At 52.6% G+C, this 21,321-nt stretch overlaps 1 protein-coding gene and 1 long non-coding RNA gene across 2 annotated transcripts; one reads left to right on the top strand and one right to left on the bottom strand.

The window, feature by feature from the left end:
• On the bottom strand, positions 1 to 3,385 carry LOC308525329. Its single transcript, XR_013996457.1, has 12 exons — positions 3,308 to 3,385; positions 2,911 to 2,963; positions 2,548 to 2,635; positions 2,277 to 2,324; positions 1,920 to 1,955; positions 1,698 to 1,746; positions 1,377 to 1,423; positions 1,165 to 1,204; positions 936 to 970; positions 585 to 631; positions 314 to 343; positions 1 to 113 (listed from the first exon to the last, which is right to left on the bottom strand). It is a non-coding gene; the product is annotated as an uncharacterized lncRNA (long non-coding RNA).
• Positions 3,386 to 3,520: 135 nt separating this feature from the next.
• On the top strand, positions 3,521 to 21,321 carry SLC3A2 (solute carrier family 3 member 2). Its single transcript, XM_081099150.1, has 9 exons — positions 3,521 to 3,780; positions 15,433 to 15,867; positions 16,219 to 16,392; positions 16,931 to 17,025; positions 18,756 to 18,824; positions 18,921 to 18,979; positions 19,132 to 19,474; positions 20,563 to 20,646; positions 20,758 to 21,321. The coding sequence occupies exons 1-9, from the start codon at positions 3,711 to 3,713 to the stop codon at positions 21,100 to 21,102; spliced, it is 1,674 nt and encodes a 557-aa protein (XP_080955276.1). The 5' UTR covers positions 3,521 to 3,710; the 3' UTR covers positions 21,103 to 21,321.

Genomic DNA, 21,321 nt, shown 5'->3' on the forward strand with positions numbered 1-21,321 from the left:
GAAGGATAAAAAGAGCCTTTATTTTTAAGGATGGAAATGATTATTTGAAAATTTGAACAGCCAGATTATACAAGAAATTGCTTGAAAATTCTCGTCTTCAAAGAGTTGGATTCCTGTAGGGGGAAAAAAAGTGAGTTGATTGGATGGGAAAGAATATGCACTGTGAGCTTACAAGGTGCCAACCTTTAACCCAATTACACCCCTAGGTTTTATGTTTGTCAGTAACTTTGAACATTGATTAGTTAACTGGCATTAAAAAAGGTTGCTTAGGGTGTACAAATGGTTATATACCCGAAAGTGGGAAGATACCTACCATTATACATGTTTTGTTCTTTCTTTAGACCTGAAAAAAGAAAAAATACGATTTTTTTGAACAATTGAGTTATTCTTCCCTTTCCCATGTTTAGAAATCCTTGTGATCCCTCAGACAGTTCCTTCTGGAACAAACTTTCCTCTTCTCCCCCAGCCAGCCCCAGTGGGTTCACCTTTACAGGCTCTGGGACAAGGACAGGAGGTAAGACATGTGAAGGTTTCCTCACTGGGAAATTGTAGCTTGGCTTGCACTTAACCTTTGAATTACTCACCTCAAACTTCAGACTGAAGTTGAGCAGAAATACAGATTACACTTCCCCTGCAAAAGAATGAATGGGAACTCAGTCAACCAGCCCTAGGCACACCTGTATAGGCTGCATAGGTTTCAAAACACACTTTTCAGAAACGAGATGGTCCAAAGAATGTCCTATTAGCTGTACTGCCTACTCAATCAACTTCCCAGGGTCACTTTTCATTCCAAGGCAAGCTCACAGCTCAGAAAATACCTTTCAGTCACAGTGATCAGACTGGGGCGGTATAAACTCATCACTGGTGAGGGATCCCAAAGTGCGAAACTGGCACATTTTATACAGCAGCCAGATTGAGATTACAAAGAGGCTTACCTCAAATCATTCCTGGGCCCCAGGAGGTGCTGGACCTGAAACAAACAAGACAGAGTCAGCAGCATGCACTTCCTGCATTAAACGCAGGCTTCAGCCAGTTCCTAGAAAATCAGATTTCCGAGTCTCAACAGCAAGTCATCAGCCGAACGAGATTCCATGTCAGTCATCATATATACAGGCCTCAAGGGCATTCTCTACCCGGCATGTTGCACATATGGAAACCACTCACCTTTGAGCAGACAAGCAAAGCAGGTCACTGTTACCAGCACCTAGAAAGACAAGGCTGTGGTCAATGAAAATGCCAACTTGGTATCCCCGCCACCACCATCTTCTCCAGTTTCTCAGGTGTTCAAATGTTTTCATTATGTAAGTCATAGTGAGCTAGTTCGATTCATCATAGAAACTGACGACTTGGTGGCATAAGCCTGACAATCAACTCACCTTTTAACTCTGGTGGTTTCTCAGGAGTATACAGCGCCCAGCTGCTCCTGAATGAGATCACACAATTAGCAAAAGACCTAAAACAGCCGCAGTGATTCTAGCTGTGGTTAACAGGCAGGACCAAGAAAAACTAAGCAACGCTGTCTCTCTGTTGTACCTCAGACAGTTCCTTATGGAACAGGTTCTCACCCTCTCTCCCAGGGAGCCCCAGTGGGTTCACCATTACTGGCTCTGGGGCTTAGTACTGGGGTAAGACAGGATGTCTGCTCTCCTCACTGGCACCGGACTCTGCAGCAAGTTACAACAGTTACACACACTCACCACTGCCACCTCTTTCCACGTGTTCAACCCTGGGCAGATCAATGGTGACCTAGGAGGCAAGAGATCAAGAAATGTCACTATAAGCAACGAGAAACCAGAAAGCTAAATGGGTCAATTAAGGCGCTGGTGACAAAAACAAAACACATTGCCAAGTTATTCACTGGATAATGGGTTCACGTGTTAGTTTACCACAAGATTGGAGTATTGGAAGAAGCTACTTACCATTTAGATAGGTGAATAGATCATCATCAGGACAACCTATAAATGAAGAGTCAATTATTACTAAAAATGTTAGAATGGAGTAAGATTTCATCATTGAACAGAAACTGCCATCAGAACTCTAACATGCTATTACCTGTTGTACCTCACAGAGCATCAGTGTAACAATTCAAATCATCTGACAGTGATGTGTGGGTGAGGGGGAATATCACACCCTCAAGAACCAGATGTACCACCGGCGTGTTCTCTCCCTCCCCAGCACAATCATTCCAGGAGAAACCAGCAGGAAGGACCATTTGCTCTCCTGGTTGTGGGGGACACTGGAGAGAGAACATCTCAATGCCCCATTTAGACAATTACCTGTGATCACCCTCGGGGGCAGCTGAATCCATCAGGACAGATGAGCTGCTACAGACAGAAAGAGGAGGCATTACATACAATACATATACCCAGTAACAGCCATTCAAAGCCCGTGAATACTCTTGGCCCACTTCTCAGTGCTTAGATGACATCACTTGTAAGTTCAGTCATATGCTTGTCGTTGTATGTTCATCACGGAGTGGCCAGCCCAAGGGGACACCCATCCGCACACTGCGCCCCTACCCATAATGGCATAATCCTGTGTACCCACCGGAGCCCCGCTGCAAGGACTGATCTGCACGGGGATAGGTCTGGTCCCATCCTCCAACCGGTACGAGCTCTCTGGGTCGGAACCATACCTGGAAAACAGCGAAGAGCACCCTTCACTAAGGCTTCATGCCTTGCAGCCTCGTTTTGTGCGCGTGCCCTAACACTTCTGAGCTAAACAGACCCCAGGCATGAAAATACAGCCCAACTTTTGCTGCGGATGGTGCTACTCAGAATGTATACACTTCTCCACCAATCCATCAGAAAGAGAGAGTTCGGTTTTTATCATCCCCGTAGCACACCGCACAGGACTCGCATGCACGCAGCAGCGGAGGAATCGCCGTGAAGGGCGGCCTTCAGCACTTACTCCAACAAGAGGGATGTCCCGGGTCCTGTAGCGTCCATACGTGCGCCCGAACCCTGCAGACAAGGAGGACATTAGGTCGATATTGCATACTGCCCAACGCTGTGGCCTCCGGAGCGCCCACTGCACCGGGGGTGCAAGGCCCGTCTCAGAGTGTCTTATCCTCACGGGACTCGGTACAGGTCTGTGAAAGGTGCTCATCACAGAGAAGGCCGCCGGCACCGCCCGCCATCGCCATTTTGTCCTTCACGAAGCCCTGCGGTAGCTTCGAGGCCTGGAGGCCATGGCCAAGTCGCTCCATTTGCCCTCCCGCCCCCCAAAACAGACATAACACAGAAGACGGCCTAAGGCCCGCCATGCTCACGCGGGCATGCCTCCCGGACGCACAGAGAACACTCACCAGAGCAACAGAGAAAAGACAAGACCCAAAAGCCTCAGCGAGGCACTTAAATACCCTCTCGCAGAGGCCCACGGGACTGGAGGGCGGGGCTGCGGCGGGCGCACGCGCACGGGGAGAGCGCGTGCGGGCCTGGGGAGTTGTGGGTAGAGATTTCCAGACAAAGAGGACGCGAGCGCGCGCCCCCAGCGGCGCGAAAAGTCGCGCATGCGCCTTAGGGCAGCGCGCAGGCGCGCCTCGGGCGCCGCGGCGCGGTCTGTACCGCCGCCTTCCGGTGGGACTGGAGCCGTGAGGCCGGGGGCCGCGCCTTGTCGCTGCGTCCGGGTCAGAGCCGCCCACCCCCAAACCCTTCCCTGAGCTCCCCTTGACCCCCCGCACCCTAAACCCGTGTGCAGGGCCCACCTCCATGGATCCCGAACCTCCGGAGCCCTCGGCCGGGCCTGGTGCGCAGGGTGCCGGCGCGGGAGGCGACTCAGGTACTGCAGGTCCCTGCATAGCGCCGTTTCGGGAGTGAATCCGGGCGAGTCTGCGGACAGGGTCTGGTCTTTCTGGCCCGGTCCGGTTCTGCTACGATCTGGACTTGTGGCTCGGCTCGCGTTGGGAGCACGTTTCAAGCACACTGCATGAATTGAGGAGTCCTCCCAGGTCCCCGGGTCCGCCTGTTACCGGGGAGGGGCCCCTGTAGCTCCCGCCGGGTGACCGGGTGGTTCCCGCCACCTGGAGACCCGTCACTGAGACCTGCCGCGAACACCGACCGTCCGTGCGCGTTTTATAAGCATGCAAAAGCTCTTGGCATGTGCTCTGCTGCACGACCTCACTTCCTATCCAGCCCCAGGGAGAAGGACTGAGATAAGGTTATAGATGGGGAACCCGAGATCCAGAGCGGTTAGCGGACTTGCATGGTGTTATCCCACTGAGAAATAGAGCGCCAAGGTGCCAATCCAGGCCGCCTGATTGCAGACCTGCTTTGGACATCCATGCTGGACTGCCGTCATCCAGGTAGCGGGGGACCAATCAGATACCCAGGAAACAAATGGAATGATTGGGTACTATTTCTCAAGCTTCCCTCATTAGTCTCTCTCCACAGACTCCTTAAAAAGACATTTTCCCTTCTAATCCCCCCTCCCCATAAAAATTTCTTTTAAATATATATATATATAATTGAGGAAGGGAGAGAGAGATAGAAACACCAATGATGAGGGAGAATCATGGATCGGCTGCCTCCTGCACGCCCCCTACTGGGGATCAAGCCTACAACCCGGGTATGTGCCCTTGACTGGACTCGAACCGGAGACCCTTCAGTCCAGCAGTCGCCAACCTTTCGGGACCTCAGGGACCACCAGTGGTCCGCAGACCACCGGTTGGGGACCGCTGCTCAGTCCACAGGCTGATGCTCTATCCACTGAGCCAAACCAGCGAGGGCCCCATGAAACTAATACCACTGACACACTGTATCTGCCCTTGTGCTGTGGCCTTTTGGAGGGCCAGAAACCTTTTCAGGATCTGAGATTTTCCTCCTCCCCTTCCTCTACCCAGATCCCATTTTCACTTCTTTAGGGGCAATGTGGTCCCCATGTGTCCCAGGATGATAGAACAAGTGACAGTGTACAGAATATTGGGAGAATTCCAGTTTGAGCAAAGTTATTATGGACGAATGAATTCATTTGCTCAATAACCATGAAGTGCTTTGTTCAAGACCATGGAGCAGGAAATGTATGGGAAATCCAGAAGTCCCAGGGTAGGCGGACAGGGCTCGGGAGGCTGTATGTGGGAATGGAGATTGGAAATGCTCTATGGAGTGGAGTGTCTGAATCTTGAAGGGTAGAGAGACCGACCCGGGAGGAAATTAAAGAAACAGTTTGAACACAGACTTGGAGGAGCTGGAAAAGGGAAGAAAAGTATATGGATAGAATTCATGAAATGTGGGCGGAAGGGAATAGTAGAATATAAAACTGGGAAAGATTTTCCGGGGAAAGCCAGGGGAGGAGGGCCTGGATTGCAAAGCCAAATCATTAAACTATAGATAGGAAGAAGAAGAAAAAAGCCCATGGAAGTTTTTGAGCAGGTGGTGATGACAAATTGAGGAATAAGATGGAGGCAGGGACATTAATTAGATTGTCTCTAGTTTAGGCTGCAGGTAAGTGGATTCTGTATGAACAAGTGAAATGGCAGTGGAAACACAAAGGAGAGGATTTAAGTCAGGGTCTCCCTCCAACTCACCCCTACAGGAATGTCAGGAATGCAGATGAGCGACATGAACTGGGTGGGGACCCTGGAGAGCTTAGCGGCCCTTTCTTAGCTCCAGCTGATTGTTGCCCTGCTTGAGTGGTCTCCAAAAAAATATGACCAAGAGGTTCGAGAGATCCAACATTGTATATTTGCCTATTTTAAGTGTTGATTTCTAACTTCCATTTTTTAAAAAAAAAGTGTTTCTTTTTTTAAAAAAAAATATTTTTATTTATTTCAGAGAGGAAGGAAGAGGGAGAGAGATAGAAACATCAATGATGACAGAATCATTGATCTCGGCTGCCTCCTGCACGCCCCCTACTGGGGATCGAGCCCACAACTGGGGCCTGGGCCCTTGACCAGAATGAACCTGGGATCCTTCAGTCCACAGGCCAACACTCTATCCACTGAGCCAAACTGGCTAGTACTAACTTAAGTCGTTTGTGGTAAACACCTAACGCCCATTTTTTAATTAATTAATTTTTAAAATATATTTTTATTGATTTCAGAGAGGAAGGGAGAGGGAGAGAGAAATAGAAACATCCATGATGAGAGAGAATCATGGATTGGCTGCCTCCTGCAAGTCCCCCACTGGGAATCGAGCCCACAGTGCGGGCTTGTGCCCTTGACTGGAATGGAACCTGGGACCTTTCAGTTCGAGGACCAGTGCTCTATCCACTGAGCCAAACCAGCTAGGGACAACGTCCGTTTTTTTTAAAGCATATTCTGTGAGCCAATCAAAATATGTCTATGGGCCAAAGGTGGTTAGGACTGAGTTTGCAGCCTCTTGTGTAGTGACATAGAATCCACTAGAAAAGGGGGAATGTAAAGGGGGAGTGTCAAACACAGGATGCTCTTTTTGTAAGCTCTAAAGGGGGTGAAGGGAATAAGTGCCAACGAAAACCAGTGTTCTTGGCAGTTGGAGATGATAGGTGACTTTCATTTAACATTTATTCTACCAGTATTTGTTGAGCACCTGCTAAGCCCAGGAGATAAAACAGGGAACAAAGCAGACAGTACCTTTATGCGTCCTTGGAGTTTATATTCTGGTGGGTAGACACAGAGAAACAAACAAATGAGTAATATGCCAAGCCCGGCTGGTGTGGCTCAGTAGTTGAGCACCGACCCATGAATCAGAAGGTGACGGTTTGATTCTAGGTTAGGACACATGCCTGGATTCCCAGTTCGGGGGCACGCAGGAAGCAGCTGATCAATGATTCTCATCATTGATGTTTCTATCTCCCTCTCTCTGAGATCAATAAAAACACATTTAAAAAAAATGACAACAGCCAGCATGACAATAGCCGTCTAGTGTAAATGAATCAAAATTATACGTATTTTTTTGTCAGATCAGCAAAAATATATATTTTTTGGTGTGCCGCAGGATTTTAGCAATTAGTTTACGTGTGCCATGAGATGGAAAAGGTTGAAAATCGCTCTTGGAGATTGCAAGCTGCTTCCAGGCGTTTTTCTCGGCATCCTTTGCCCCCTCCTGGCAGCAAGAAGCACTGCCGGGAGTAGGGCTATGCAAATGCGCCGTGCTCTGTGGGAGCCGGGAGGAGGACATTCACCTCTATGGCAAAAATTCAGTTTGAGACCAGAATTTCCTTATTTCCTGAGCTGTCGAGGAATGTGCCACTGGGGAGCTCTCCTAGGGAAGGATTAGACTGGAGTGGGGGAGAAATGAAAATGCAGAATTTTATATAAAGAACAGCTTTCAGGCTGCTTTTGTTTTTGTTGGTTTTAAATATATTTTTATTGATATAGAGGAAGGGAGAGAGAGATAGAAACATTAATGATGAGAGAGAATCATGGATCGGCTGCCTCCTGCACAACCCCTACTGGGAATTGAGCTCGCAACCTGGGCATGTGCCCTTGACCGGAATCATCCTGGGACCTTTCAGTCCGCAGGCCGACGTTCTATCCACTGAGCCAAACCGGTCAGGGCCAAGAAAAACTTACTTTCTTTTTTTTTTTTAATTAAATCTTTATTGTTCAGGTTATTACATTTGTTCCTCTTTTTCCCCCCCATAACTCCCCTCCTCCCAGTTCCCACCCCACCCTCCGCCCTCACTCCCCACCCACTATCCTCATCCATAGGTGCACGATTTTTGTCCAGTCTCTTCCCGCATCCCGCACACCCCTTTCCCCCCCAAGAATAGTCAGTCCATTCCCTTTCTATGTCCCTGATTCTATTATAATCACCAGTTCATTCTGTTCATCAGATTATTTATTCACTTGATTCTTAGATTCACTTGTTGATAGATGCATATTTGTTGTTCATAATTTGTATCTTTACCTTTTTCTTCCTCTTCCTCTTCTTAAAGGATACCTTTCAGCATTTCATATAATACTGGTTTGGTGGTGATGAACTCCTTTAGCTTTTCCTTATCTGTGAAGCTCTTTATCTGACCTTCAGTTCTGAATGATAGCTTTGCTGGATTAAGTAATCTTGGTTGTAGGTTCTTGGTATTCATCAGTTTGAATATTTCTTGCCACTCCCTTCTGGCCTGCAGAGTTTCTGTTGAGAAATCAGCTGACAGTCTGATTTGGTTATTCCCTTGTAGGTAACTGAGTTTCTTTCTCTTGCTGCTTTTAAGATTCTCTCTTTGTCTTTTGCTCTTGGCATTTTAATTATGATGTGTCTTGGTGTGGTCCTCTTTGGATTCCTTTTGTTTGGGGTTCTCTGCGCTTCTTGGACCTGTAAGTCTATTTCTTTCACCAGGTAGGGAAAGTTTTCTGTCATTATTTCTTCAAATAGGTTTTCAATATCTTGCTCTCTCTCATCTTCTGGCACCCCTATAATTCTGATGTTGGTATGCTTGAAGCTGTCCCAGAGGCTCCCTACACTATCTTCGTATTTTCGGATTCTTTTTTCATTTTGCTTTTCTGGTTGGGTGTTTTTTGCTTCTTCGCATTTCAAATCTTTGACTTGATTCTTGTGCTCCTCTGGTCTGCTGTTGGGAGTCTGTATAGTATTCTTTATTTCAGTCAGTGTATGCTTAATTTCTAGTTGGTTCTTTATCACAACATCGAGGGTCTCATTAGATTTCTTGAGGATCTCATTAAGTTTATCGGCGGCTTCTAGACAGTTCTTGAGAGACCTTAAAAGTGTGGTTCTGAACTCTATATCTTCCATTGACAATTTTGTCCTGTTTCTTTGTCTCCGCATTTTGTTATGCTTTCTTGGTGCACCCCCTAGTGGTCTTTATGCGCAGTCTTGTAGTTAAGCCTTGATTGTTGTAGCTAATACTAGGGGGGATGTGACCTCCAGGCCAAGTGGCTGTGAGAATCAGCTGTGTCTGCAGTGAGAGAACTTCTGTCCTCTAGGAAGGTGCTAATCTGGCATTTGCCTGAGGCTATCCGGCAAAGGTGGGGCAGGTGGGTCGCACGGGATCAACAGGGTGGGCCGGAGAGAGCAGTTATGGCTGCTCTCAGTCCTGTCCCCAGGGGCTCTGCCACTCTGAGTCCCAGCAACCGCTGCAAACCTCAGAGAGAAAGCTGCACTCGCTCCGACCAAAGCCAGACAGTCCCGCTTCTCCCGTTTGAGTCTGGGTCCCTAAAGACTTGCCCGGATCTGGAGCTCAGAGTCTGCGACTCCCTCCCGATTGAAAACGCCAGCCGCGCCCTCAGCCACCAGCCCGCTCCGCGCACTCCGCACCTCAGAATTTGACTTCAGCACTGCACCTCCTCTGAGTGTTGGTATGCGTTGCTCTTTCCTCCTAGTTGTAGGACTTCCACTCAGCCAGCGTTCCTGTGGTTCTGGGTGATGTCTGTTCGGTCTTTTAGTTTCACTTTTGAAGTGGTTGTTCGAGGCAGCAAACTCCGGCGTTAACCTATGCTGCCATCTTGGTTCTCCCCGGTCAGGGCCAAGAAAAACTTTCTTAAATAACATTTCCATATTTGAGTGCAGTTGACCAAGGGTCTAGAGAAGAATCTGCTGTTATGACCTGTTTATTACCATCCACTATGATCTGTTCTCTGTTCTGAATACTTCTGACACCAAACGTATGGGTTTTCCACACCAAGTAATTCTCCACTTCCATACAGACACCAACAATTTAATTCAGTTCTGAAACTAACACCTAGGGTTTGTACAGTCCCAGAGGTTAAGGGCTCGGTCTTACAGACTATCCCCAACTTCAGACACCAATCTCAAGTAATCCGTTCCCAGGTTACTCACACTTCTGAGTTGGCCACAAATCAGGGTCCCCACAACCCCCTCCTCAGGTTTGAATTTGCTGTAACAGCTCATAGAACTTAGGGTAACTCTTTATTTCCTATTACCAGTTTATTATCCTGTACTAGAGGCCCGGTGCATGACATTCGTGCACTGGGGTGGGGGGATCCCCATCAGCCATGCCTGTGCCCTTTAGCAGTCCGGAAGTCCTCGGGGGATGTCTAGCTGACAACTTAGGCCTGCCCCCTCCCCCCGCCCCCCAGCGCAGTGACCACCAGGGGGCAGCTCCTGCATTGATTGCCCCCTGGTGGTCAGTGTGCATCATAGCAACTGTTCTGCTGTTAGGTCAATTTGCATATTACCCGTTTATTATATAGGATGATAAAAGCTAGTATGCAAATTGTCCCTCGACCAGGAGTTCTTCCGGGAGTTCGACCAGGGGGCGGGTGGGCTGGGGAAAGGGGGGAAGGCTCCGGTTGGTGGCAGCGGCAGCAGCAGGCAACCGGGGGAAGGGAGGGAGTACCCTGCCGGCAGCCACTAGGGACCCTACCAGTGCACAAAATTCCGTGCTCTGGGCCTCTTGTAAAGGATAACAGAAGTGAATGGCCAGAAAGAGGTGCACAGGAAGAGGTCTGGGAGAGTTCCAAGCACAGGCGCTTGGGGTGTGTTATCTTCCTGGCACATGTTGTGTTCACCAGCTGAAAGCTCTCCAAACCCTGCTGTGTCGGGCGTTTCTGGAGGTGCCATTGCGCAGGCATGCCCATGGCCACTGGTGATGGACTCGGTATTCAGCCTCTCCCCTCTTTGGGGGTCCAGGGGGTGGGGCTGAAAGGTGTAACCTGCTGGTCACTGGTAATTCCTCTGGCAACCACCCCCTATCCTGGGACTATCTAGGCCTCCCCCCTCTCCCCCAGCACCTCCTTAACATACAAAATGACACACTTCCTACACTAGAGACTCCAAGGGTCTTAGAAGGCCTGTGTCTGGGAGGACTAAGACCAAATATTAGAACAAAGGATGCACCCATCACCTCTATTGTTCAGGAAATGCAAGGGTTTCGTAGCTCTTGTGCCAGGAAACGGATGTAGAGCAAATGTATATACAGACAGTTCCCAATTTAGGATGGTTGTCTTGTGACTTTTTGACTTTACAATGGTGTGAAAGCAGTAAGAATTCAGTAGAAGGGCTAGGCTAAGCTCTGATGTTCGGTAGGTTAGCTGTATTAAATACATTTTCCATCTACAATATTTTCAATTATGATGGATTTCTTGGCATGTAACCCCATCCTAAGTCAAGGAGCATCTGTAATTCTTATATCCCAATATCACAGCCTGGTATTGCAGCACCTCTGGGAATATATGCTTTAGGGAACTCACAATGGTTAGAAAACGTGTGGAATTGGGGCTGTGATAATCATGTAACAGATATAATTCTTTCGTCCCTATCCTAGCGGTGACTTCATATTCAGGAAATCTAAGATTCTATATTGAAATCTAAGCTCCAAAATTCTCATTATGTGTCTTTAGAATTATCCTGTTGGAAAGCTCTGGGAGCAGTTAACCATTTTGGATGCCAGTGTCCAATTTAGGAGGGTGCACTTATTCCTCTTTGCCTAAGAGATGCTTTTAGTTGCATTTCCTTTACTCTTTCTGATTCTTATCCCCCCTCAATTCCTCACCCTTCCCTAAGACAGCTCTCTTCTTTAGGAACCAGTGTCCCTCCTGCGGGATTTGTAATCATATCCCAACAGCAGTTCTTCCCATAACAGCTGCCAACTCAGTCCCTTTGGTTGGGGTCTGCCTCCTTCGTTGCTTTCATTTCAGCTGCACTTTGACTTCCAAATGCTCAGTTTCTTGACTTCAGCCAGCACCTCTTTTTCAGACGGCTGAGCGGCTCGGGGTGATGGGAGTGTAGAGGCAGAGCCCGGATGCTTTTTCCTGGGTCTTTGGAATAATGTCCTGGGCTTGGGCAGAGTTGCAGTACCCTCTGCTGGACGGGGAGACAGCCTCCTGTTTCTAACTGTCCTCCCATCTTTGCTCTCTCTTTGGAAATCCTTTTCTATACTTTGGAGGAAAATAATGTCCTTATCTTTTGGCCAAGATCAAGTAATCCTCATCTGTTGGGAAATGCGTGACATGAATTTTTGCAGGAGAATTAGAAAGATTTCAGGGCCCCGCCTCTACCTGCCGGCCTGAGTGTGAAGTACTGAGGACTCGTGGCTGCCTGTGGTCCTATTGGCCTCTGGACCACTGAACTGCTTTTTTTGAAGGCTAAATTCTTTTTGACAAATTCTATGCTTTGCATCCCTGTGTTAAATATTAAATTTTATATTTATCAACATACATTGTAGGATCTGAGGCTCTCTGGCCACCTCCTGCCCTCTTTCTCCACCGTTGCTTTTCTGTCCTCCCCTTCCCCCAGATTTGGGACTGTGTTTTATTTTGGCTGAGCAGTTCCGAGTCTTGTTGTCCCCTGCACAAACAGCTTCCTCTTTATAAATATTGTTTTGTGGACAGAAGGGGCCACGTGCTGACCTGACAGCTCCGGGGAGGCCTGCATGGCCGTCTTGCAAACTCAGACCTAAAGTCGCCACAGGGACGGTCTGAAATGAAACTGTAAAGCAGTGATGGTGGCAGTCACCTCCTGGGCCGGTGTCTTTACCGACAAGGGCAGCCTTTACCTAACGGAGCCTGTCTGTCTGTCTGCATCTATGACAACACACCCTTTGAAATGTCTGGGTAACTTGTAACTTCCCTTTTTCTGGACCCCTTGGGGCACAACCTAATGTGCTGGGCGCCAGGACAGAGACCACCAATTCCTTCACTGTTATGTTAATTGTTCCTTCACCCACCTAAGTATGTGTCCATCATTTTACGTTTTATCCAATCCCAGGGGTTTCCCCTGCTTTGCTTTCTCCCGCCTCTCTAGTCTATCACCAGTGGATTCCATGTAACCCGCTACGTCCCTTTCCTTTGATTGCAATGTGTAAATACAGATGTAACCCACCATTCTCCGGAGCATAATTCATTGAGGTTCTGCTTCCTGGCATATGTCGACAGTTTGGCTCAAATAAACTCACAAAAAATCTTTACAGGTTTCAGTGTTTTTTGTGTTTTTTTAAAAATATATTTTATTGATTTTTTACAGAGAGGAAGGGAGAGAGATAGAGAGTTAGAAACATCGATAAGAGAGAAACATCGATCAGCTGCCTCCTGCACATCTCCCACTGGGGATGTGCCCACAACCCAGGCACATGCCCTTGACCGGAATCGAACCTGGGACCTTTCAGTCCGCAGGCCGACGCTCTATCCACTGAGCCAAACCGGCTTCGGCTAGGTTTCAGTGTTTTTTTACATTAACAGTTTAAATTCCTTTTCACTTTTATCTCTATCTTTACATGCTTCTTTTGTTGAATTGTGTCTATGAAAGGAATTATTTGGGCTTGATTGATACAGTTCATCCACTCATTTATCAAACAAGCGCCTGCTCTATGCTCCCTCTGAGCAGGCAGGTCCATTGACAAATAGCACAAGGTCCCTGCCACCTGTCTTGAAGTGCAAACAGACGCTCAGACAAGGAAATGTAGTGAACAAAGGGGACATGAATTGTAGCAGAGGTAGGTGCACAGTGGATGGAAAGTAATTCTTTTGGGGGAGATGAGGAACGCTGTCATTTGAGCTAAGTCTCAAATGAATAGTTTATGAGGCAAACTTGGCAGAATAGGAAGGGCAAAACACAGGGAATGGCCTGAGCAAAAAGAGGCAGAGGCCTGGAAAAGGCTGTGTGCTGTGAGCTGGCAGGGGCTGGAGGGTAGTCCCCGTGGTGGGTGTGGTGGGTGATAAATGGGAGGCGAGTTGTTAGCTACTTTATCCCATGCAGAAGGCCTTGGCTTTATCTGTCTGGAGCCATGGGGGCTGAGTGCGAGATACTGTGTTCCTGGGGGGGTTATGTTGGACCATGTCAAGGAGAGCTTCTGAGCCCACAGTTTTCAACCTTGAGCTTTCTTGCTGGGGATCAAAGTCTGGGCAGAGCCCCTGGCTGGCGCTTAACTGCATGCCCAGGCACCTTGGCCGTCTTATCATCATTGAACACCGGACTGAACTCCAACCTCTCCCCACTTGGCTGCCTCCCTTTAGGAACTGGCTCCGGCTGTATCGGGCCTGGGAGGGGTGTGGGCTTTGGGATGAAGGAGGGGACGGCGGAGGACGAACCTTTCTCCCCTGTGGCTCCCCTTCTGGCCTGTTGTTTCTTCAGATCTTGGTTTCTGCTGTCTTCCAACTGCACAGCCACCTTGGCTTCCAGCCCACGTGAGAGGGGAAGGAACCTCCTTCAGCTCGCCTCTGAAAAGGACCCAGCTGGCACTGCTCAGGAACAAGGAGTCCTGAGGGTGCTGGCACCTCCTGTGCTGCTGCCCAGCAGCCCTTGCTGTGCTCACTGGCCCTTCATGGGGGACCTGCCTGTTGGAAAGCTGGGTGGTCTTCCAGGCTTCCATAGGGAAGCGGTGGGGAGGCCAGGGCACCGGGGGTTGTGGGGAAGGGCCTGACCATGGCATCTTCTGGTCCAGTGGTTCTCAACCTTCTGGCCCTTTAAACACAGTTCCTCATGTGGTGGCCCAACCATAAAATTATTTTCGTTGCTACTTCCTAACTGTAATGTTGGTACCGTTATGAATCGTCATGTAAATATCTGATATGCAGGATGGTCTTAGGCGACCCCTGTGAAAGGGTCCTACAACCGCCAAAGGGGTCGCGACCCACAGGTTGAGAACCGCTGAATCTGGGCGGTTGTAGGAAATATGTAGATGCCTCTACCTGAGGCCTAGCCCTGGAATGTGTGGTTGCCCATCAGTCTGTCCTGGATGTCCAATTCCCAGCTGCCCGACCTCCGGGCGCCAGACACTGGGGGAGGGGAGGGTGAGACCACAGTGTCAGCACCTCCTGTCCCAGCAGAGTCGTCATAAAACATCCTGGAGGAGACTGGGCTGGAGTTCATTCCATAAAGTTAACAAAGCAGCGTATTGCAGTGGGCGTTCCAGGAATGATTGCTGCCTCGTGAATTAATTGAGCAAAAGTCAAGATGCGTCTTGCAGGAGTGGGCGGAAGCCCTGCGGGAGCGAGGTCTGGGAGCCCCAGGGGTCTGAGCCGAGGCCTGACGCCGAAAGGGCGCGGGCGGGTTGTGCTCTGGGCCGCCGCAGGGGGGGAAGGCGAGGCAGGCGGTGGTGGGACTCCCGCGCAGGGCAGATATGCTCCAGGGTGTCGGGGAGTCGCTCGGGACGCACGCTGCGGGGTGCCCTGCGGGGTGCCCTGCGCGGTGGCTGGGTGCCTTGCGGGGACCGGGCGGGGGGCCACAGCCGGCCCACCTCCGGAGGCTTCGTGCTAGGGCGGCTCCTTGGCGTCCGGCTGGGGGAGCCGTGGGGCAGCCGGGCTCCAGGTGGGAGCTGTCCCCGCGGCAGCGGTGGCCTGTTCCCGCACTGTTGCCCCGCACGCTAGCGGTCGGGAAAGGCCCCGGGAGGTTCCGCTTTAAGGGGAGGCGGGGCGGGCCGGGGCGGGCCGGGGAGGGCGGGGCTCCCGGCGCCACTCCCCCAGGTCGCGCCGCGCGGCGGCAGACGAGGTCAGGCGCTCGGAGCAGGCGGCCGCGGGGAGAGCGTTCCGGGTCCCGGAGGTCGAGACCCGCGTGCAGCCACCACCTGATCGCCGGCTGCGTCGTGTCGCTGGCCCCGCAGGCACCATGAGCCAGGACGCCGAGGTGGACATGAAGGAAGTGGAGCTGAACGAGCTGGAGCCCGAGAAGCAGCCGATGAACGCGGCCTCCGGGGCGGGCGCGTCCGCGGTCACGGCGGGCGGCGCCGAGAAGAACGGCCTGGTGAAGATCAAGGTGGCTGACGACGGGGCGGAGGCGGCGGCCGCCAAGTTCACGGGCCTGTCCAAGGAGGAGCTGCTGAAGGTGGCGGGCAGCCCCGGCTGGGTGCGCACCCGCTGGGCGCTGCTGCTGCTCTTCTGGCTCGGCTGGCTGGGCATGCTGGCGGGCGCCGTGGTCATCATCGTGCGCGCGCCGCGCTGCCGCGACCTGCCCGCGCAGTCCTGGTGGCACAAGGGGCCCCTCTACCGCATCGGCGACCCGCAGGCCTTCCAGGGCCCCGGCGCGGGCGGCCTAGCAGGTGAGCTGCGCACCCCCGACCCCGAGCGCCCCCGGCTTAACCGGGGAGCCGCTGAGGCCTCACCTCCACCCCCACCCCCCTGGACTCGGACGGTTCTCCACCCCACCCGCTGCCTGGGACGTAGCGCCTCCTGCCCTTCTTCAAAGAGTTTCCTCCCTTCCCTCCCTCCCTCTTCCACGTGGGTAGTTGACTCAGCTTCTTCTCTTCCTCGTGTAGCCACGGGGTCTGAAGCAACGTGCCAGGCCCCTTACATCAGCTGCTCAGCCTCCGCGCGGAGCCCCGGGGGAGAGGGTGGGGGGGAGGGGATCGTCGCCGACCCGCCCCCGGGGGCCTCTTCCCTCCCCTTTGCAGGCCTGAAGGGGCGCCTGGATCACCTGAGCTCCCTGAAGGTGAAGGGCCTCGTGCTGGGCCCGATTCACAAAACCCAGAGAGACGACGTCCATGGGACCAACTTGGAGGAGATCGACCCCGCTTTGGGCTCCAAGGAAGATTTCGAGGGTCTCCTGCAGTCGGCCAAGAAAAAGGGTGGGTGCCTCTGGGGGGGCCCGGAGGGGCCTCGGAGGCGGCAAGGGAGCAAGGGCTCGGCCTTCTGGCCGGGGCAGGCAGGGGAGGGTTTGTCTGCCTCGCTCCTGGCGGCCTCAGCTTCCCAGCAGGGACAGAGGCGTGGGGGGACTTTCCACTTGGCTGTGCGGACCTTTCACTTCTGGGCTTCAGCGCGATGTTTTCCAAAAGGGCTTTTACTAAGTTGGTGGTTTTTAAACTTGGAATGAAAATCCAGATAAAATCTTGTCTTGCTTTAAAAGGGTTCACCTTGGGGCGGGAACCCAGGCCCCTATAGCTCAGCCTTCTCCGTTCACACTGTTCACCTGCTGCCCAATGAGATTTCAAAGCCCCTTCTTACTCGTGTCTCTGTTTCAATGGACTGAGGTTTGCCAGGGTTCAAACCTAAGCTTTTGTAGCAAGTAATGCATAGGAGTTACTCTGTGGACCCATGTGTTGATTTCCTCCTTTCCCCCCACCCCAAAGCCTTTCTCAACACCTGCTTCTCCCCCCGTTGTCCCAGGCATCCAGGTCATTCTGGACCTCACTCCCAACTACAGGGGCCAGGACTCGTGGTTCCTCCCCACTCAGATGGACACTGTGGCCACCAACATCACGGTGAGTGTGCGGGTGCTGATGGCAGGTGGGGGGTCCTTGCAGGCACGGCGGCCCCTGTAGTAAACCCAGCTCCCCTCCTGCCAGGGGCCCTGGCTGCTGCAGCCCAGCAGGCGCGCTCCCCCCACGGAGGCCAGCAGGGCACCCGTCTTAGCTTGTTCCTTTTTGTCCGCTCATTTTTCCTGTTTTCTCGACTCTGATGGTGACTGTGCCAGGAAGGGCGCTTCAGGAACGCTTCTCCGTGGGAGTCTGTCCTGACTGGCTTCCCAGTCCTTGTTTGATGTTTTGAAGTGCAGCCCCGTCTGAAATTACAAGCGTGGGGATCTTCCTGTGTCTGAGACTGTGCCAAGTATTTTTAAAAAAATATATTTTATTGATTTTTTACAGGGAGGAAGGGAGAGGGATAGAGAGTTAGAAACATCGATGAGAGAGATACATCGATCAGCTGCCTCCTGCACACTCCCTACTGGGGATGTGCCCGCAACCAGGGTACATGTCCTTGACCAGAATCGAACCTGGGACCCTTCAGTCCGCAGGCAGACGCTCTATCCACTGAGCCAATCCGGTTATTTTATAGATGTTTTTTAATCCCCTCTGTACCCACATAAGGTCCCTATCATCCCCAAACTGTACAGAAGGACACTAAGATTCAGACGGTTCAGTGCTCCTGGGACTTGAGGTCCAAGTAACCTTATTTCTCTAACCCTTCCCTTAAGCTATGGGCTCAGGCTCTATAGCCCTCAGGCTGGGGGAGGGGCTGAGTGTCACCCAGGCTCCTAATGCCTGCGTTCTGGGACACCGGCCAGTTCAGAACGGGCAGAACAGAAGTGGAGGCGCCCCTCACACTTGGCTGGCAGCCCTGATTCTGGGGTGGGATCTGTTCTCCCAGCGTTTCTGTAGGACCCCTGGAGTCCTCCAGTTCACCCGCCAGCGAGTTGCTGGGAGACCCTGTAAGTGTTACTGATAGGGAAGCTTTCGGATGGTGAGGAGACGAAGACGGTAGCCTCAGGAGAAAATGGAGGCCGAGGAGGGGGCACATGGAGCAGAGAGGAAAGGGGAAAAACGGGCAGTGGCAATGGGGCTGTGTTCTGTGCTCACACGCAGGGCTTCAGGCCTGGGCCTGTCCTGCAGAACCGGCTCCTCACCCCAAATCTTCATGGAAACTGCCTGCGGGGGGATGCTTTGCATTTCAGTCTTTCATCCTCGGGTTGTCCTGACAAGTCTGCCCTGACCGACAGCCCTTTGCACCACCCCTAGGCCTCAGGACACTGGGAGAGGCATCGGTACATTTGTCTTGGGATTCTGTGGGATTTTGACTGCTGTTTGAGCCCCGTCTCTGCTACTCGCTTATTGAGCCTTGGGCGTGCCTCCTTGCTTCTTTGAGACTATTTCCCCGTCTCTGACACGGGTACACCAGCATTCCACACGCCAAGTTTAAGTGAAGTCATGGCTATGAACACACTTTCTCCCTTGGGCCTCCTCAAAGGTGAAGCCATGGCTGGAGAAGAGAAGTGCGATGCTATATCACTAGGAGAACCAATGGTCGGTTGGAATGGGAGGGAGCCGGGGCTAAACCTTTATGGTGGAGGCGGGAACACAGGCCATTCCAGGCTCTCGTTCAGGTGAGGGCCCGGGTCACGAGGAAGCACCCGGCAGGCAGGGTCCGGGGGGCGGGAGTTTGTGCGCCTCTGCACAGTGTCACTGTCTTTCCTCCGTCCTCCCCCGCCCTGTAGGATGCGCTGGGATTTTGGCTGCAGACTGGTGTGGATGGGTTCCAGGTTCGGGACGTGGAGAACCTGAAGGTGAGCTTCCTTGACATGAGCGGTGCAGCCTCGCTCGATGAGAGCAGCGGGACTCGCCAGGGCCGGGCAGTAGCTGCCTCTGCTTTTTCCTTCTAGAACGCGCCTTTACTGTTGGCCGAGTGGCAGAACATCACCAAGAGCTTCGGTGAAGACAGGTGAGTGCCAGGCCCCTTGTCCCCAACTTAGCTCCGTCGGGGGTCCCCTCAGTGGGGTGCTAGGCCCTGGGAAGGGGGTTCCTAGTTCACATGCCTTCCTCTCTTCCTTTCTTGTCCTGTACCACCCTTGACCTCGGCTTTGCTCTCTGCAGGCTCTTGATGGCAGGAACTAAGTCCTCCAGCCTCCAGGAGATCGTGAGCCTGCTCGAGTCGAGCAGCGACCTGTTGTTGACTAGCTCGTACCTGTCGGCCTCCCCTTTCACTGGGGAGCATGTCGAACTCCTGGTCACCCAGTTCTTAAACGCCACCCGCTCGCATTTGACAAATGACAGCCGCTGGTGCAGCTGGAGTCTGTCTCAGAAGGGACTCCTGACTTCCTTCGTGCCGGACCAGCTCCTCCGGCTCTCCCAGCTGCTGCTCTTCACCCTGCCGGGGACCCCGGTTTTCAGCTATGGGGACGAGATCGGCCTGAAGGCAGCTGCCCTGCCTGGACAGGTATTTTCGTGGCGCAGTCGGGGAGCTGTGTTTATCCGCCAAGGTGGTCTGTGGATGCCACGGACAGGCGTGACTCTTGGGGTGGTGGGGGGGCCGCGTTTGTTTCCTAGTCAGTCACCTGGTTGGGAGCTGTGTGGCCGCGGCCAGGGGCTTCACGGCTCCACGTCCCGGTCATCTGCTCTGTGAGGCTGCCTCTCTTGTAGGGCGGTTTGGATAAAGTGACCGCTACTTTATTTTATTTATTTATTTATTTAAAATATATTTTCTTGATTTTTACAGAGAGAAAAGAAAAGGGGTAGAGAGTTAGAAACATCGATGAGAGAGAAACATCGATCAGCTGCCTCCTGCACACTCCCCACTGGGGATGTGCCTGCAACCAAGGTACATGCCCTTGACTGGAATCGAACCTGGGACCCTTGAGTCCGCAGGCTGACACTCTATTCACTGAGCCAAACCAGTTAGGGCAAGTGACGGCTACTTTAAAATGCAATGTCGTACCTGGTAGTGTCCAGCATGATAGCCATCACTCACTTACTCATTCACTCCCTGGACAGTGGGTGTTCTGCTGGGCTCTCCTAGTTTAGTGGGGGAGCCAGGTGAGTGAGAGAAGAGCCTGGCAGTGAATGTGGGGATAGGGGTAAGACCAGGAAGGTACTTGCTGAGCTCTAGCCACAGGCGTGGAGGCTGGCACCTGAGCTGGTACTTACAGAGCCAGTCATTCACTTATTCCCGAAGTCTTACGGCGTGACTCCCGCATGCGTGCCTGGAGGAGAGAGCTGTGCACAGAGGGCTGGGGTGCTGTGGGTGCTCCGCAGAAGGAAGCCTGCTATGTCTTCTGAGTGGCCACAGGGAACCCTGTGAGACAGCTGAGCAGAGGCTGGGGGCAGGGAGGAGGCTGGCTCATGGCTGTCTGGGAGCAGAGCCCTCTGGCCGAGGGGCAGTGCAAGGACCTGAGGTGGGAGCCGGCCTTGCTGCTCCCAGTGGAAGTTAGGTGTGAGGGCGGGAAGGCCTGCTGGGGGTGGGGGGCAGGAGGAAGAGTCCGGGGAGTGGGCCAGCCTTTCCCAAGTCCTGTTTTCCCTGCCTTCCAGCCCCAGCAGGCCCCGGTCATGCTGTGGGATGAGTCCAGCTCCGTCAACACCTTGGGACCTGTGAGCTCCAACATGACTGTGAAGGTACGGGTTTTCGGGCGGCAGGGCCTGAGCAGCAGACGGGCCGGGGGCTTGTAGGAGTTTGCAGCTAGGGGCGCTCTTCACCCCTTCCTGCTATGTCTCCATCGCTTGCAGGGCCAGAGCGAAGACCCTGGCTCCCTTCTCGCTCTGTTCCGGCGGCTGAGTGACCACCGCGGCAAGGAGCGCTCCCTGCTGCACGGAGACTTCCACGTGCTCCCCTCGGGGCCCAGCCTCTTCGCCTACGTCCGCAAGTGGGACCAGAACGAGCGGTTCCTGGTCGTGCTCAACTTCGGGGACGTGGGCCAACCTGCCCAGCTGGGGGCCTCCGGCCTGCCCGCCAGGGCCGATCTGCTACTCAGCACCCAGCCGGGCCGGGAGGAGGGTGCCTCTCTTGAGCTGGAGCACCTGAAATTGGAGCCCCATGAGGGGCTGCTGCTCCGCTTCCCCTACGTGGCCTGACCTGTGGGCCTGCCGGGACACACTGCCCTGTCCCTCCCCTCCCCTCCCCTCCCCTCCCCTCCCCTCCCCTCCCCTCCCCTCCCCTCCCCTCCCCTCGCCTCCCCTCCCCTCTCCAGGCCCTTGGGGTTCTGGTTTCTCTCCTTTTTTTTTTTACTGTCACAGATGAACCCCCAATAGGGTGTTTTCTGGCTTCAAATAAAAGTCACCCCTGCCTAGCGA

This window comes from Myotis nattereri (genome assembly GCF_964212035.1).
Source record: "Myotis nattereri genome assembly, chromosome: 9".
Classification (NCBI taxonomy): Eukaryota; Metazoa; Chordata; class Mammalia; order Chiroptera; family Vespertilionidae; genus Myotis; species Myotis nattereri.